The 15,986-nt window shown below is 31.8% G+C and overlaps 1 protein-coding gene across 1 annotated transcript in view; it reads left to right on the top strand.

Annotated features, from left to right (window-relative positions):
• The window catches only part of LOC129232080 (terminal uridylyltransferase 7-like), a gene marked incomplete at its 3' end in the record, with an annotated part of 37,218 nt that extends 22,883 nt beyond the window's left edge, over nucleotides 1–14,335 (top strand). The window contains exons 6-9 of the mRNA XM_054866317.1: nucleotides 1,694–1,747; nucleotides 7,483–7,588; nucleotides 8,536–8,622; nucleotides 14,235–14,335. Coding sequence (XP_054722292.1) covers nucleotides 1,694–1,747; nucleotides 7,483–7,588; nucleotides 8,536–8,622; nucleotides 14,235–14,335 — 348 coding nt within the window. The remainder of the gene's footprint in view (nucleotides 1–1,693; nucleotides 1,748–7,482; nucleotides 7,589–8,535; nucleotides 8,623–14,234) is intronic.
• Between the last annotated feature and the right edge of the window lie 1,651 nt (nucleotides 14,336–15,986).

Genomic DNA, 15,986 nt, shown 5'->3' with positions numbered 1-15,986 from the left:
CCACAGTGATGTCTTGCCCCCCCCCCCCCCTCCCAATAATTTTTGCAAGTCGATGCCCCTGGAGAACACCTGTTGAGCCAATGTGCGATAAAGGAGTTACACGTGCGAAATAAGAATAGCTTGTTTTCTTTTGTTGTACTGTCTATTTGAATTACATTTATGGCGATTAATTTTAACAACTGATGTCACCAACCATGAAACTCGCGCCATAGCATGATATTTGGTAATTTTTAACATGGCAGGAAAATGCTTTATTTTGACAAGGCCGAACTGGATCCGGTAACTTGACTATTTTACTGGTAAGTGGTAAAATTATCATTTAAGGAGAATGAAGAAACGGGAAAGTGTTGAACAATGAATCCTATCTACTGGAGTTTAGGGTTCATCCACTGGAGTTAGGGTAAAAATTTGAACTATCAAAATATCACCAAGCAGGAAATATTGGCATACGAGGACGATATCGACATTGTTGGGCGAAGAAAACAGGATGTGATCGAGGCATTTGTTGCCCTTGAGAGCGCTGCCAAGGAATTGGGCTTGACTGTAAACGAGGAAAAAACTAAGTTTTTGGTTGCGAGCACTAGATTACAAGATGTGCAGCCGCTTAATATTGGAAACTATACTTTTGAAGGAGTCACCCAGTTTAAATACTTGGGTGCACTTATTACCAGTAAGAATGAGTTTAAAGTTGAAATTGGAAATCGAATTTTGATGGCAAATAGATGCTACTTTGGCTCAAAGAGCCAATTAAAATCTAAGCTCCTTTCCATTAATACAAAAATAAACCTATACAAAACCCTCATAAGACCGATCATTTTATATGGTAGTGAGACATGGGCAATTAATAAAACAGAGGAAAACAGACTTCTCATTTTTGAAAGAAAGATCCTTCGGGAAATTTTTGGAGCAGTAAAAGAAAATGACACTTGGAGAAGTTTATATAACTTTGAAGTATACCATAAATACCGACAACCCAACATCTTAAGATTAATTAAAGCCAATAGAATCAGATGGCTGGGGCACGTATTTAGGCGTACAGATCTGGACCCGGTTAAAAAGCTAACTTTTTCAAGGATTGAGGGTACAAGGAGAAGGGGAAGACCAGCAACAAGGTGGCTGGATAGTGTTGAGAAAGACCTTAAAATTTTGGGAGTGAACAGGTGGAGAAACCTGGCAACGTGTCGTACCGCCTAGAGGAAGCAGACGGAGAAAGCCTTGGCCTGCACCAGGCTGTTGTGCTGATGAAGAAGAAGAAGAAGGAAATTGCATCGTTCAAATGTAGAAGCAATTTTCACTCATCATAACTTGATGGGCGATTTTCTAGTTACAACATAATATGAATCTGTTTGCTGTCAAGATAATTCAAAGCATCTGCCAAGCAGTGAAGGACCACTAAGCTGCAAATGAAAGTGTTAAGAAATCACTTTAACTCAAAAAAAACTTTTCCTTATCATGATCTCTGAAAATGGGGTTTAAAAGAACATTTACTATAAAATAAATGAACTTTTGCTATGAAAATGATAAAGGTTGACATTTCCTATTCTAATGGCAGATGTATGATTATATTTCTTCTGCTTTAAGCTTGATACAAAAGTTAATTTTTTTTCTGCTCCACAACTGATATACAACAGATTATGAGACTTAGCCATAATGACAATATTTATTTATTTTTTACTTTTGTTTTAATTTACAGTATGCTCCACCAGAATGTGAAGATTGTGCTGCTCTTGGAACTGGCACGTGTCGGGTAAAGTAAAAGCCAAATCTTCCTATGTCATGCTTAGTAACATTGTATATTACTAAATTCATTTTTTTTTTCAATATTTGAATACCTTTCTAATGGCATCAAAAATAATAAAACATCAAGCAATACTGTTGAACCTGTCCATCTCGAATTTTGTAGGGCAGAAGAAAATTGGAGATGAGATGTTGATAAAATTATAAAAGTAAGCAATTTGAGGGAAAAAGTCGGAGTTAATAGATTTTTTTGCATTGATATACTGAGTGACTACTTGCAGTGATTTTATTGATAATCAGATTATGCATAACTTTAGAACAAAAATCATCTTTCAATTATTGTTGTTCAAAAAAATTTAAATTTTAACTTCATCATCAGTGAAATCAATTTAAACATTAGAATGGCAGAAGCCCAGAGAGCACAACAAAATAACTGTTCTCATTGACTCTAAAGTAAAAGTCACAAAGCTAACGGTAAAAACTAGTTTTACCATGAGATTTTCCACTGTACATGTTTCATTCGAACAGGTTTATAAATAGATAAAATCTCTTTCTTTTAAACTTTCAAAATTTCAATCTGCAAAAATAATTATTTCAATTGATAATTGTTTTTAAAAATCAAAACAATTTAAATTCCTCACCCTGAGTAATGTAAACTTAAATAATTTGTGCTCAAAGAACTATGTCTAATAAAATATTCATAGGAATGTATATAACTGTGTCCAATGGATTTTATGTATACTGTGGATGTTTTATGCTGACCAACAGTTTAGCCCAGTCAAAGTTAAAAGATAAACACAGGCATTTAGTTTGGTTGAAACTCACCAGATTTTTATTTATTTATTAATTTGAAACACTATTTAAAATAGCTTTTTTTTTTAAATTAATGTTACTAAACTTCCTTTTCAAAGCATTTCTTCTCAAAGTTATTGACCTGGTGATATAAATTAGCAAAAAGGGACACAAATAAAGCCATGTTAACCCTGTATATTATGTTTCTACAGTGTGTCCATGAATTAATTTTTTTTCTGTTTTTATATTTTACCAAAATTTTCAACCATTTTTAATGTCTGACATTATTATTTATATTGGAAAAAACAGGGTATTGTACTTTGGAACAAATTAAAAGTTGGTACTTCATGTTACAATGTGTATTTTCCATTTGACAGTGCAATACACAATGCTTGAATAAAAAGGGCAGTTTTTATTTGTTTAGTAAAATTTGTGCAATGCAATTTTTACTAAACAATTTTAAGCAATTTTGTTAACTACTAACCTTTCCCCACCAATCTTAAGTCACCAGTTAAGTCTCTGAAATATGTAAAAAGTTCTTTGAAATTATGTGTTATTAGAGCAATTATTTTTTTCCATTTATTTATGCTTTGAAGCTTTGTGGATGACTGTAAAAGTAACCTCATAAAAAAATATAGTAAAATAATAATTACAGGGTTCGTACGCTCCGGGAAAACCGGGAAAAGTCAGGGAGTTTTCAAATTTTGTCCTCCAAAAATTTTTTTCCCATTTTTTCCCCAAGGAATTAAGTACCATGAGATCTAGTCTTCGTTTTTATTGTGATTTCACGAAAAAAATTGTAAATTTTTATCTAAACCGACGCTGGCACTTAAAAACTGCAATCAAAAAATGAACGGGTTTTTTTTCACAACGAAAATTGCAACAATTGGAACAACGATTGCGCCAAAAGAGCGAAGATTTTCTTACACAGAGTTAGTGAGGGGAACGCATTTCTTTCTACTGCCTAAAGTTTTAGATGGGTTGCCACAACATTCTGTTCGTTTCAGGGTTCGTACGCTCCGGGAAAACCTGGAATTATCTGGGAAAATGACATAGTCAAAAATGTCAGGGAATTTTCCAAATGTGTCCCCAAAATTTTTCTTTTCCCAATTTTTTCCCAGGAAATTTTGTTTTATGAGATCTAATCTTCATTTTTATCAATGTATTAAAAAAAAAAATAACAATTTTAAAGCAATGAAAAAAGTGGCGACCCAAATAATCTTCAGCAGCCGCCATTTTTGGCTCTCAGTAGTTCCCAAGGAAAAAAAATCAGGTGAACAGGAATTATGCACAAACTCAACAGTTGAGAAGACAATTTACTGCTTCGGAAGCACAACCTGTAGATGGGAGGGTCGATCGGGGAAGATCGTTTTTTTTCTTCTTTGATCGGAAAATCATTTCAGCTACGTGTGAAACGTAGTCGCCATCTTTGGTCATTCACAAGATGGAAGTAGATACGATCCTAAAATGCCTAAATTTCTAAAACAAAGCAGAATTGGATGTTTTCTTTAATTGAAAACTGATGAAAATAACAGAAAATGGTCTGCAAATTGTTTTTCTATTATTATTATTATTATTTAAAATAATTTTCTTGAGAAATGAAAAATTTTGTTCTTAAAACTTAATCTTATCCTCACTGCCTCGGACGCAAATGTGATAAAAAATTTTCAATGAATTGTAGTCTCATGAAGATTTATTATTTTTTAATTGTCTTCATGCGACAAATTAAAAAAGTTATTTCTTATTTTTGGGCATAGCCGCCATATTTGGTCATTCCCAAGATGGAAGTACACAAGACTTTTTAAGTGCCTAAGTTCCCGAAAACAGCACTGGATGTTAATTGCAATGCAAACTACTGAAAACAACACAAATTGTGCCTTTTTTTCCGGATAATTTAATTATTTTCTGGAAAAATGCAAACTTTAATCTTCATAACATTTTTTTGTTTTAATTGATTTAGACTCTTATGTGCTAAATACTGACTATTTTGCTTTTATTGTAGTTTTTTAAGGATTATTAATTATTTATTACTACTTTTATACTACAAATCCAAAAATCTACTTATTACTTTAAACTTTTCACTTTGTCGCCATATTTGATCGTTTGCACAATGGAAGTAGACTTAAACTTCCAGAAACAGAATTGGATGTTTATATCAATGTGTACTATTGAAAATAACATTAAATGTGCAAAAAGTTATGAATTTTTGAAAATTGACTATTACTTTCTGGAAAAGAAAATTTGAAATTTTAATGTAAGCGTCCTTTAATATGTGAAAAAAAAAAAAGATTATTGGCATTACCCTAAAGATCGGCGGATGTTGATTTTTGTTACTATGCATTATATGGTATGCCGATTGATGCAACAAGTTAATCATATTTATACTGTAATTTAGCTTTGCAGTTTGCTCAATATGTTTTGTGTAACCTACTAATAAGAAAATAAAAAGAAGTATTGTAAACCAAAAGTGGATGCTAAAAGGTTGCTGCAGGACTGCGTGACATCAAAGAAACGCTAAAATAAGTTGAAAGTACTCTGTTTTCAACAAATTAAAACAATTTTGAACAAAATGTTTAAAAAAAACTTAAAATTTTGACAGACAAAACAAAGGGAAAAAAAATTCCAAGTTTTTTTTTTTATCTAAGGGGAGAAGTTTTAGTTCTTCTGCATTGCTACTTTAAACAATTTTAATTATTTTGAAAATATTACTATTTAAACTTAAATTTTGAATGAAGCGAGTAACCTGGAATTTTCTAAAAAACGACCTGGAAAACCTGGAAAAGTCAGGGAACTTTTTTTAACCAAAAGTGTATGAACCCTGTAATTATTATTATTTAAAAATGCAATTTGGAATCACTTGATGACAGGGTTGGCAAGGTTTTGGACACTATGGTAAAAACCACGGTAAAAACCCTGGTTTTTACCGTCCTGTCCAAAACCCTTGTGTCCAAAACTGTCCGAAAGTGTCCAAAACTATATCTTTAGAGAAATTGTATTTTGTGAGAAAAAATCAAAAACAGGGAATAAAATGCATCCAAGTAAAGTTTTATATTGAACATTTATTCAATGTGAACAGCAACTTATTTATGCCGCTGATTTTAATCTAGTTACAGAAGTTGAATTCTTGATTAAAATTTAAATTTGTATGCATGAGTTTATTTTATTTTTTTTATTTATTTATTGTTATTATTATTATTTTTTGATAATGGCAACCAAATTTACTTATGCTTGTGCATGTGTGCAAATGAAAGCAGGATTGGCAAGGTTTTTACCATCCGGTTCAAAACCCTTGTGTCCAAAAGTGTCCAAAACTATTTTTTGAAAAACCATATTTTGTGAGAAAATATCAAAAACAGAACAAAATGTGTCAATTTTTTTTTTTTTTTTGACTATTTAATATATTTATTTAATGTGAACATTCAAGCATAAATCTATATATATATATATAGCTTTTATACAGTGGCGTAGCTAGACCCGACTTTCGGGGGGGGTTACTTCTTTTATATATATATATATATATATATATATATATATATATATATATATATATATATATATATATATGTGTGTGTGTGTGTAATCGCTTGGAATTTATTCCTTTCTCTTCTCTCTTCTTTTTCTCTTTTTTTTTGAGACTAACTTTTCGGGGGGGGGGGGGGGGGGTTTGTCCCCAAACCCCCCCCCCCCCCTTAGCTACGCCCCTGCTTTTATATATACCGCAGATTTTAATCTAGTTACGTAGAAATTAAATTTTTTTTGTTTCCATAAACCAGATTTTTCGACATTTATGCATGTGTCGAAAGAAAGTAGTCAAAATATAGTGCAATAATTGACTTAAATGCAATAAATGACAATTCTTGTAAATATAGAATGTATTATATTAAAAATATGAACTAAAAAAAAGAATAGCACAAGTTTTAAAATATAAGTTGTGTTTAATTATTAATTTCTTGTTCTTTAATCTAAGATTTAAAAAATAATTTTCAATAAACATCACGCAAAATTTATTTGCCAAAACCATTGAAAAAAATGAAGCATTTTAAAAAATATTGTACATTTAATAACAGTCCTTTGAGTTATAAATGTAACTGAAATTAGTTGTCTTGGTAGTAATGTGAATTTCCTTTCATGACTGTACCAAAGGAAGTTTTTATGTGATAGAGTTATTGGCATTTTATTTTAAGTAAAATATTTTTAAATGAACATTTCGGAGAAAAGTATTATTAAATACTCATCACAATTAAACCTCATTAATATTTTTATTTATGCATTACAAATATTGTAGTAAATACAAATTGATTAGATTACACCCCTTTAGCTTTAGCATAGTTTTGGACAGTTTAAGACAGTTTCGGACACTTTTGGACAGTTTTAGACAGTTTTGGACGGTAAAAACCACCTGTCCTGTCCTAAACCAGTTTTGGACAGTCCAAAACCCAACCCTGCTTGATGATAGATTCATTTCTGAAATCACATTTCTTGATTTTGTGGCACCAAAGAAAAAAGTAATTATTGCCTGAAAAACAGAGTAAATATCTTTCTAGTCATTATGGTGATGATTCTCATTTATTAAAGTTGAGTAATATGAACGCAAAAGCTTATGAAATATACATAATTTATTCATTACTATACGTACTTATTTTTGTGTGTACTTTTAATTTTCAACTGGGAAGCCTCATGGATTCTGCATCTCAATTTTAAAACTGTTCCTAATGCAAATCAAGACTTATTTCCTTAGACAAGTATAATTTTTGTTCTGAAACTTGGTATTTGCAATTAATTTAAAAATTGACTCTACATATATATTTTTCACCTATAAAGTACAACTTTCTCTGTGTTTAAAGTTTTCTAAAGTGTTTCAATTGAGGCATGGTAAAAAAATTTATTTTATTTTCTCACTCTGTTTACATTTTTCTATCTAAAATTTAGAAATGGGTTAAACTTTTATTCCAGGCTTGTTCGAAAAAAGAATACGTTCCTGTCTCTGCTCCTTTACCTGAACTTCCAGATGATTCTTTATTACTGAAAACAGCTGATAAAGTTCTTCATGATGTATATAGTAAGAAAGTTTCAAAGCAATTTTATCTTTTATTTCATTTATATTTTTTTCTAAGACTCTAATTGGAGCTTCAGGAGCATATTATAGTCAACCCTGGTTTATCGCAGTTAATCCACTCCAGACTCTACCACCACAATAAGTGAATTTCCGCGAAATTGGTTTCTTTATTTATAAATTGAATGTTTTCCAAGTAATGTGTAGAAAACTTATTTGCAAATAAATTTGTAACATAATTAAGAGTCCTTGCTATCTAGACATAAAATAGCATCATTTAGTTACTATTATATTTGTATTCTAAAAAGCAAGCCTTACAACCCTCAGATTTTAAATAAAATTAGTAGGTTTGCTTTTGCTATCAAGTAACTGTCATCAAAAATAACAGTAGAATCCACAGTAGAAAATCTTTTTTTTTTACATTACATAAGGGTCTGTTATGTATTGTTCATTTTTATTACTATCCTAGGTTCTTTATTGTAAACTGAAATTATTTCCTGAAAGTTATTTATATTGTCACAAATTGAAGTAATATTTCTGGAATTATTTCAGCAAATGAACAATTGACGTAATTAAGTATGACTTTTATTTTCAGCATTCTCTTACAGCTTGTTTTAACTCTAGGGCAGTGGTGCCCAACCTTTTTCTGCCCAAAGACCACACACACGGCTCATATTAAAACCATTCTTGTTACCTTGATGCTTATTTATTAAATAGATGTCTTCAGAGACCAATTCCTGGATATTTGGCTACAAATTCGTGAAATAGTCAGTAATCATCCTTTTAAATTTGTAACATTGGACAAAACAATGGACCACACGGATCAGTCTTGCGAGCTGGATATGCCCCGCTGACTGTAGATTGGGCATCACTGCTCTAAGGAATACATGTATATTTTATGATAGCTTTTCTAACTCTTGAATATTGGTTATTGTTTTTTTTTATTTTTTTAGATGAATATGTACTTAGTGAATCTGCAATTAAGGGACGTAAAGCTTTTGTTGAAGATTTGGAAAGGTACATTCAACAGAGATTTAAAGGTGTGTTTGTTATTTTGTGTGTGTGTGTGTTTTTCATTTACTTTGTTAATTATTTTGATTATCCTTGTAGCATTCGGGTTCATTTATGAGTTAATACTATTTGAAATCCATCTAAGCCTTCCATGATAGTGTTGTCTAGTAATGCAAGGCGGTGTCATTGACTAGGCTTCCAAACTTTGAGGATTTGTAAAAGGGAGCTCCTTAACAAAGGCATATAGTTAACTTCAGAAACAAAATTGATAGTATTGTGAGATAGTGTGATCTTTCATTGCAGTAGGATAGCTCAAAGTACAATGTGCTTCTCAGTACTGTCATATACTAAATTGCACATAATCGAAATCGATAGGGACAGGGTTCGTACGCTCCGAGAAAACCTGGAATTGTGAGGGAAAATGACATAGTTAAAAATGTCAAGGAATTTTCCAATTTTGCCCCCCAAAAATTTTTTTCCAATTTTTCCCCAGGTAATTTTGTAACATGAGATCTAATCTTTGTTTTTATCAATGTTTCCTGAAAAAAATTGTAAAAATTTTGAGGCATAATGACACTGGCAATTAAAAAGTGGCAACCCAAGAAAACTTCCTCAGTCGCCATTTTTGGCCTTCAATAGTTCCCAAGAAAAGGAAATCTTCGGGTGAACAGGAATTATGCACAAACTCAACAGGGGAGAAGACAATTTACTGCTTCAGAAGCACAAGCCTGAGGATGGGAGGGTCGATCGGGGAAAATCCCTTATTGATCGGAAAGTCTTTTCAGCTAAACATCGAACGTAGTCGCCATCTTTGGTCAATCACAAGATGGAAATAGACATGATGCTTAAATACATGAAATACACCTTCAAAAACAAATCAGAATCGGATGTTTTCTTTTACTGCAAACTAATGAAAATGATGCAAAATATTCTGCAAATTGTTATTATTATTGTTATTATTATTATTATTATTATTATTATTTAAAATAATTTTCTTGAGAAATGAAGGAAATGAGAAATGTTAGGATTAATAAATATTTATAACTACATTTATGCAACATACCAAAACTCTAACATCTTAACATTCTTCACTCAGGCTACATTCGGAAGTAGGCACCAGTCGCACCGATGCCACCTCAAGCATTGGAACATGATAGAGTCCCAATACATTTTCAATTAGGGACTCAACCATTTTGACTGCTAGCGGTGGCACCGGTGTGAACGGTGCCTATTTCCGAATGTAGCCATAGTCACCATATTTGGTTGTTAGCAAGATGAAAGTAACGTAAATTTCTAAAAACATTATCGGATGTTTTTCTCAATGTAATTAATCTATTGAAAGTAACATGAAATGTGCAAGAAATTATTAGTTTTGAAAAATTATTTTCTAGAAAAGGAAAATTTTAATTTTAATCTGAGCATTCTTTAATATATGAAAGAAAATAAAAACTGATGATTATTGGTATTGATCTATGATCGATGGATGTTGTGGTTCAGTATGTTTTGTGTTATATACTAATAAGAAAATAAAAAGAAGTATTGTAAACCAAAAGCGTATGCTAAAAGATTGTTGCTCAATTACAGCAAAAGACTAACATTATGCTTGACACGGCATCGAAGAAACGCTAAAATAAGTTGAAAGTAGTACTTAGTTTTCAACCAGTAGTAAATAAATGAAAACAATTTTGAACAAAATGTAAAAAATAAATAAATGAATAGATAAATAATTTTGAGTGAGAGAGAGAGAAAAAAAAAAGAAAATTATTCCAAGATTTTTTTTTTAATCTGAAGGTAAAAGTTTTAGTTCTTCTGCATTGCTACTTTGAACAATTTTAATTATTTCAAAAATATTGTTATTTAAACTTAATTTTGAATGAAGTGAGTAACCTGGAAAAGTCAGTGAATTTTTTTTAACCACAAGTGTATGAACCCTGAGTGCAGAAAATGTTGACAATTGCAAATGCCCAATTTCCTCTTGGTTGTTTTCTCAAATGCTTCAAAAGTTCCTTGACCATATATAGATCTCCATTGCTGTGCTCTATGGACTTTGTATTTTATGCATTTGAAAAGATGAATAATATCACTGAGGAGACGAAATACTCAAAATCAACATTTTTCATTTTGCTATATTTTTATTTTCTGCACTTTCATAGACCCGTACAATATTCTAGAGATTTTGGTGCATCGCTTTTGGAATTCTGTGATGGAGATGAAGATAATATGTGTTGTAGGTCTCTTTACTCTGGTGCAAAATTTTCACAAAATTTCTTTTTGATGTTATTTCCTTCTCATGGAAGATACATTGTTTGTCATGCTTCTTCAAGAAAAAAAATTCATGCCAATTTCTAATCAAATGAATGTAGTTATTGTAATTGAATCTTCTCCTTCCTCTAAAATGAAGAATACTTCCATGAATTGGCCTCAAGCTTGAATTCTTGTTTCACTACAGTAATTGCAATTTTTAGGGAATCACTAGAAATCAAGATTTCTTATTTCAAGAAATAATAATTGCTGACATCCCCTTGTCTTTTTGACAGATATGGAAAAGTGTTTGTACAAAAATATTTATTTACTTATTATGTATTTGCTAGACCATTATAACAATCCCCCTCCTTTTTAATGAACTGTCCTGCATGCTCAGTTGCATTCTAGATAATGGTTTAAAATTTCATCATTATCATCTTCTTCATGGCTTAGGCTTTCAGCCTGTTCCGGCTTCCTGATCTGTTCACTGCTTTATAGATCGACCGCGGTCTCATTTGCCTTTGGGTTGATAGTATTAGACGGCCCTTGGTAGTCTTCCACGTGGCATTCTTCGTACGTGGTCTCTCAATTTGATATGATAATCAGTAATTTTTCCATTAAGGCTGTAGATCTGTAATTCTTTTCGTATGTCTTAGCTTCTTATTTTGTCTAGGATGGTGCAATGTTTGACCGCTCAGAGAAATCGCATCTCCGCCATCCGAATTCTGTTTGTTGTCTGGGAGTTCATGGTCTATGAGCCATGGCCATAGAGCAGTATTGGCTCTGCCATAACCCTATAGTTAGAATAACCCTATAGTATAGAACTTCATCTGAGTTTCTCTTCTTGTGTTTCCTTTTAAGGTTCTCATCAGGGCACCACAAATATGTTGGAACTTGTACACTTGTTCTGGATATCAGAATCGTGCTGGTATGAAATATTTGAAATGTTGCAGCCAAAGTAATTGAAATTATTAACTTGTTCAATAATTTGGTTGTTGAGAACAATTTTAGTTCTTAACGGCTCCTTTCCCCAAAATGCCATTGATTTAGTTTTCTGTATAGAGATCTTCATATTGTAGTCTTTTTGTAGTGTGCAAAGGGATCGTTGTAGGTCATCTTCATTTGGTTGCATAATGAACAAATTGTCAGCAAACAGTAATGTATTAATTGAGCCGCTCAGAAGCCAATGCGGTTAAGTCCATTTTTGGATATTTTCTGATTTTTGGAAATTTTGATAAAATAAATGTTAATCTTCTTAGTTATTAAAGGATTTACTCGTTGGTTATTTTTTTCTAGGTTAGACAGCCCTTTTTTTAATAGCTTCTGAACATGTTGTATAATAATTTCAGAAGCCATTGTGAATAAGTCCACCTTTTATTAATATTTTTTTACATAAACTTTGAAATAAAAATTAAATTATTATTCTTCTTTCGATATTTGTTGGCAACACTGAAAAACAAGAAATTCATTATACAAGAAGTCATAATCCCAGTGGCAGATACTTGAATTCAGATTTTTCTATTGCAAAAATGTATAACCTGTATGTCGAACAATGTAATGAAGAGCAAATTGTACCAGTAAAGGAAAAGTTTTATTACCATATATTTTCGACAAAATTTAACTTACATTTTAAGCAACCTTCAAAAGATACTTGTGCAACATCCGATTGTTTGGTAATAAAAAAGCAATCTACAATAGATGAAGAAAAAAATGCAGCTGAAGTAGAATATGACGAACACTTGCGAGATGCAGAAATTGCCCGTAATAGTATGGCTAATGATCGACTAAGAGCTTCAGACGAAATATGCATGTTCAGTTTTGATTTCGAAAAAGCATTACCATTTCCGAAACTATCCACATCAGTGGTTTATTACAAGAGAAACTTATTTGTATACAATTTTGGTTGCCATGATTTAAAGACTAACGAGGGTTACATGTATGTTTGGCCTATAACTCAAGCATCGCGGGGTTCATAAGAAGTGTCATCGTGTTTATCTAAACACATTAAATTGTACGCAAAGGATTTTCAAAAAATTATAATGTATTCAGATTCATGTTCAGGACAGAATCGAAATATAAAAACTGTGTTAAGTTTAATGAAATTGGTTCAGAGTGAAGACATAAAGGCTGAATCAATTGAGCTTAAATTTTTATTAAGTAGGCACAGTTATTTGCCCAATGATGCTGATTTTGCAGTTATAGAAGCTTATGCAAAAAAATTCTGTATATTTATAACCCTAGTGACTGGTATCATATAATACAAAATAGTAAAAGGAAGGACCCTTTCAGAGTTGTCGAAAAGAATCCATGAGAATTTCTTTTCACAAGAGCATTGGAAGAAGCTGTTACCAACAGAAAAAAAATCAACAAGTGGATTAACAGTCAATTGGCTTAATATGAGATGCATAAAATTGGAACCCAAGCAGCATTAAGTTCAAACATAATTTTGACGAGGATGATACCTTTCATGTAATTGATTTTAAATAAATAAATAAAAAAAAGGTAGGCCAGTAAATTTAAAAAATATAACTCAACCTATATTCAGAACAATTTCAAGAGAAACAAAAAAAGACATCATATGTTCAGTAAAGTATATACCTCCAATTAAACACTACTTTGGAGGACATTAAGGACAACATATGGAGATCAAGATTTACATTTAAATAACTTGTAAGAAGATGGTTTTTGTTATGATGAATAAACATAAAACTTATGACAATAAATGTTATTTTATTATTTTTACATAAATTTCTTATATTTTTCATCTGCCAAAAGGTATAAGTCCGAAAATTTTTAAGATGCTGTCATTATTTCAATAAATACTTACGTTTTTATTTACACATCCTGTATATATCTTGTTTTTTTGCAGAGTTTACATTTCGAAAAAAGATTTTATACACTTTTCTAATTAAATTAATAAACCAAGAATTTTAAAAACTAATGTATCAAAAAACATTAATTTTCTCAATTTTTGTGTTTTGGACTTAACCGCATTGGCTTCTGAGCGGCTCAATTATAGTTGTCATGTTGAGTGGAATACCAGTCTTGACAAATGCTTTCCAAGTGCGTAAAACGTCGTCAATATAGATGTTAAAGCGGGCTGGTGATAGGTTTAAAATTTCTAATTGGTAAATGCCCTGTTAAAAGTGTTCCTTAAATTTGCACGTGACACAAGCAGAATGAACACTATCAGCCATTGAATTTATGCATTGCAGGTTCTAAGTAAATTTAGTCAATTATAAATTCTTCAAATGTTTCAGAGTGAAATATTCTGAAAAGTTTTAAATTATGTCATATATTTATGTAGAAAATGTGACCTTTTGATTTCTTTCTTTTTTTTTCACATGCTTTATTTGTAACTGGTTGATTTTTAATTGTTATAAATATGCATTTTCAGGAGCAAAATTAGCTTTGTTTGGATCTTCAGTTAGTGGATTTGGGTTTAATAAAAGTGACCTTGATATCAATTTAACTTTACCTGGTAATGAGGCGAAAGAGGTAATCAGTGTTTATGTTTTGCATCATTTTTCCTAATACCTGTTAGCATGAAACCTTAAAATTACCTTACAGTTGAAGCCAACTTCATATTAAAATTCAAGATATGTAAACTTCCTATTAACTAGTGAATAAAATATGACAACGTATATAAAGTACAAATTCAAAATGAAAAAAGGTTAAAAAACCAGCAAACAGCTGTTTCGGCACTCTAAAATACAAGTGCCATCATCAGTGCAATTAAAAAACGAAGACAGGTTCAACCCGACTAAAACACAGTCGAGGCGAACATTGGAATGAGAGACGAGTTGTAAAAGATATGAGAGCAGTACCGGAAACGATGACCATCAAGGTTACGTCAGAACCTTGACGTAACCTTGACGTCATCGGAACATTCATCAGAACTGAATTACCTACGAGGTATTGCGGTTGATCGGGGATTCACATCAGATATTATTGATACCATTTATAAGAAGCTATGTAGCTCAGCTAACAAAAATCAAACACTTGCTCCTGTGAACTATTCGAGTTCCGTTGTCTAACCCTTTTTTCCTAAAATCAGTCTACAAATTGCCAAAATCTTAAAAAAGTTTCATTTTTCCGTCTCTTTTTCTCCTGTTAATAAATTAAAATTTTCACAGCTTAAACACCCTGTTCAGAACCTTGACAAATGGGGCATTTATAGTGTTTCCTGCCAGTGCAAATTGGCCTACATTGGGCAGACTCGACGATCCCTCAAATTCCGGATAAAAGAACACGAAAATTACGTCAAAAAACAGGATCTCAAACGCTCCTCTATTGCTCAACATTGTTGGTCTTGTGGCCATAATTTTATTTTTTCTTCCGCCAAAGTTATTCACGAGTGTTCGTCCATTCATGATTTAGATTTTTGGGAGTCATATTACATATGGAAAAATGCTAATTTAATCGTCAATGATTTGTCTAGCACTTCCCCCTTTTCCTAATGTTTGGAAGTCTGTTATTTGATTTATTTTTTGTCCGTGACGTTTTCTCCTGAGTGCAACTGTCCTCTGTAGTTCTGACGTAACCTTGACGTCATCGTTTCCGGTACTGCTCTCATATCTTTTACAACTCGTCTCTCATTCCAATGTTCGCCTCGACTGTGTTTTAGTCGGGTTGAACCTGTCTTCGTTTTTTAATTGCACTGATGATGGCACTTGTATTTTAGAGTGCCGAAACAACTGTTTGCTGGTTTTTTAACCTTTTTTCATTTTGAATTTGTACTTTATATACGTTGTCATATTTTATTCACTATGCAGTACAAAGTTTTCGACTACTTTTTATGTATTCCTATTAACTATTTTGCATGCACTATAAGTATGCTTGCCAGATGTCCCAGTTTGACCAGATCAGTTCCAGTTTTGAGACAAAATCCTGGTGTCCTGGGCAGTTTTGACCAAACTTATTTCATGTCCTGATAAAAGGGACTTGAAGTAAATTTGGTTATAGATGACCAAAAATGTCATTATAGATACTCAAAAAAGTCTAAAAATAATTAACTGTGAAGGATTGTTTTGGATAATTACTTCATCATTTTTAACATCGGCATGTAAAACTAACAGCAGATCTTTCTCAAGAAAAAGTCCTAGCCCCTGTAATGCAATGCCAATGTAATGTACATTAAATATATTTC

This window comes from Uloborus diversus, unplaced genomic scaffold (genome assembly GCF_026930045.1).
Source record: "Uloborus diversus isolate 005 unplaced genomic scaffold, Udiv.v.3.1 scaffold_1049, whole genome shotgun sequence".
Lineage (NCBI taxonomy): Eukaryota > Metazoa > Arthropoda > Arachnida > Araneae > Uloboridae > Uloborus > Uloborus diversus.
This window is presented reverse-complemented; position numbering and strand designations above follow the sequence as displayed.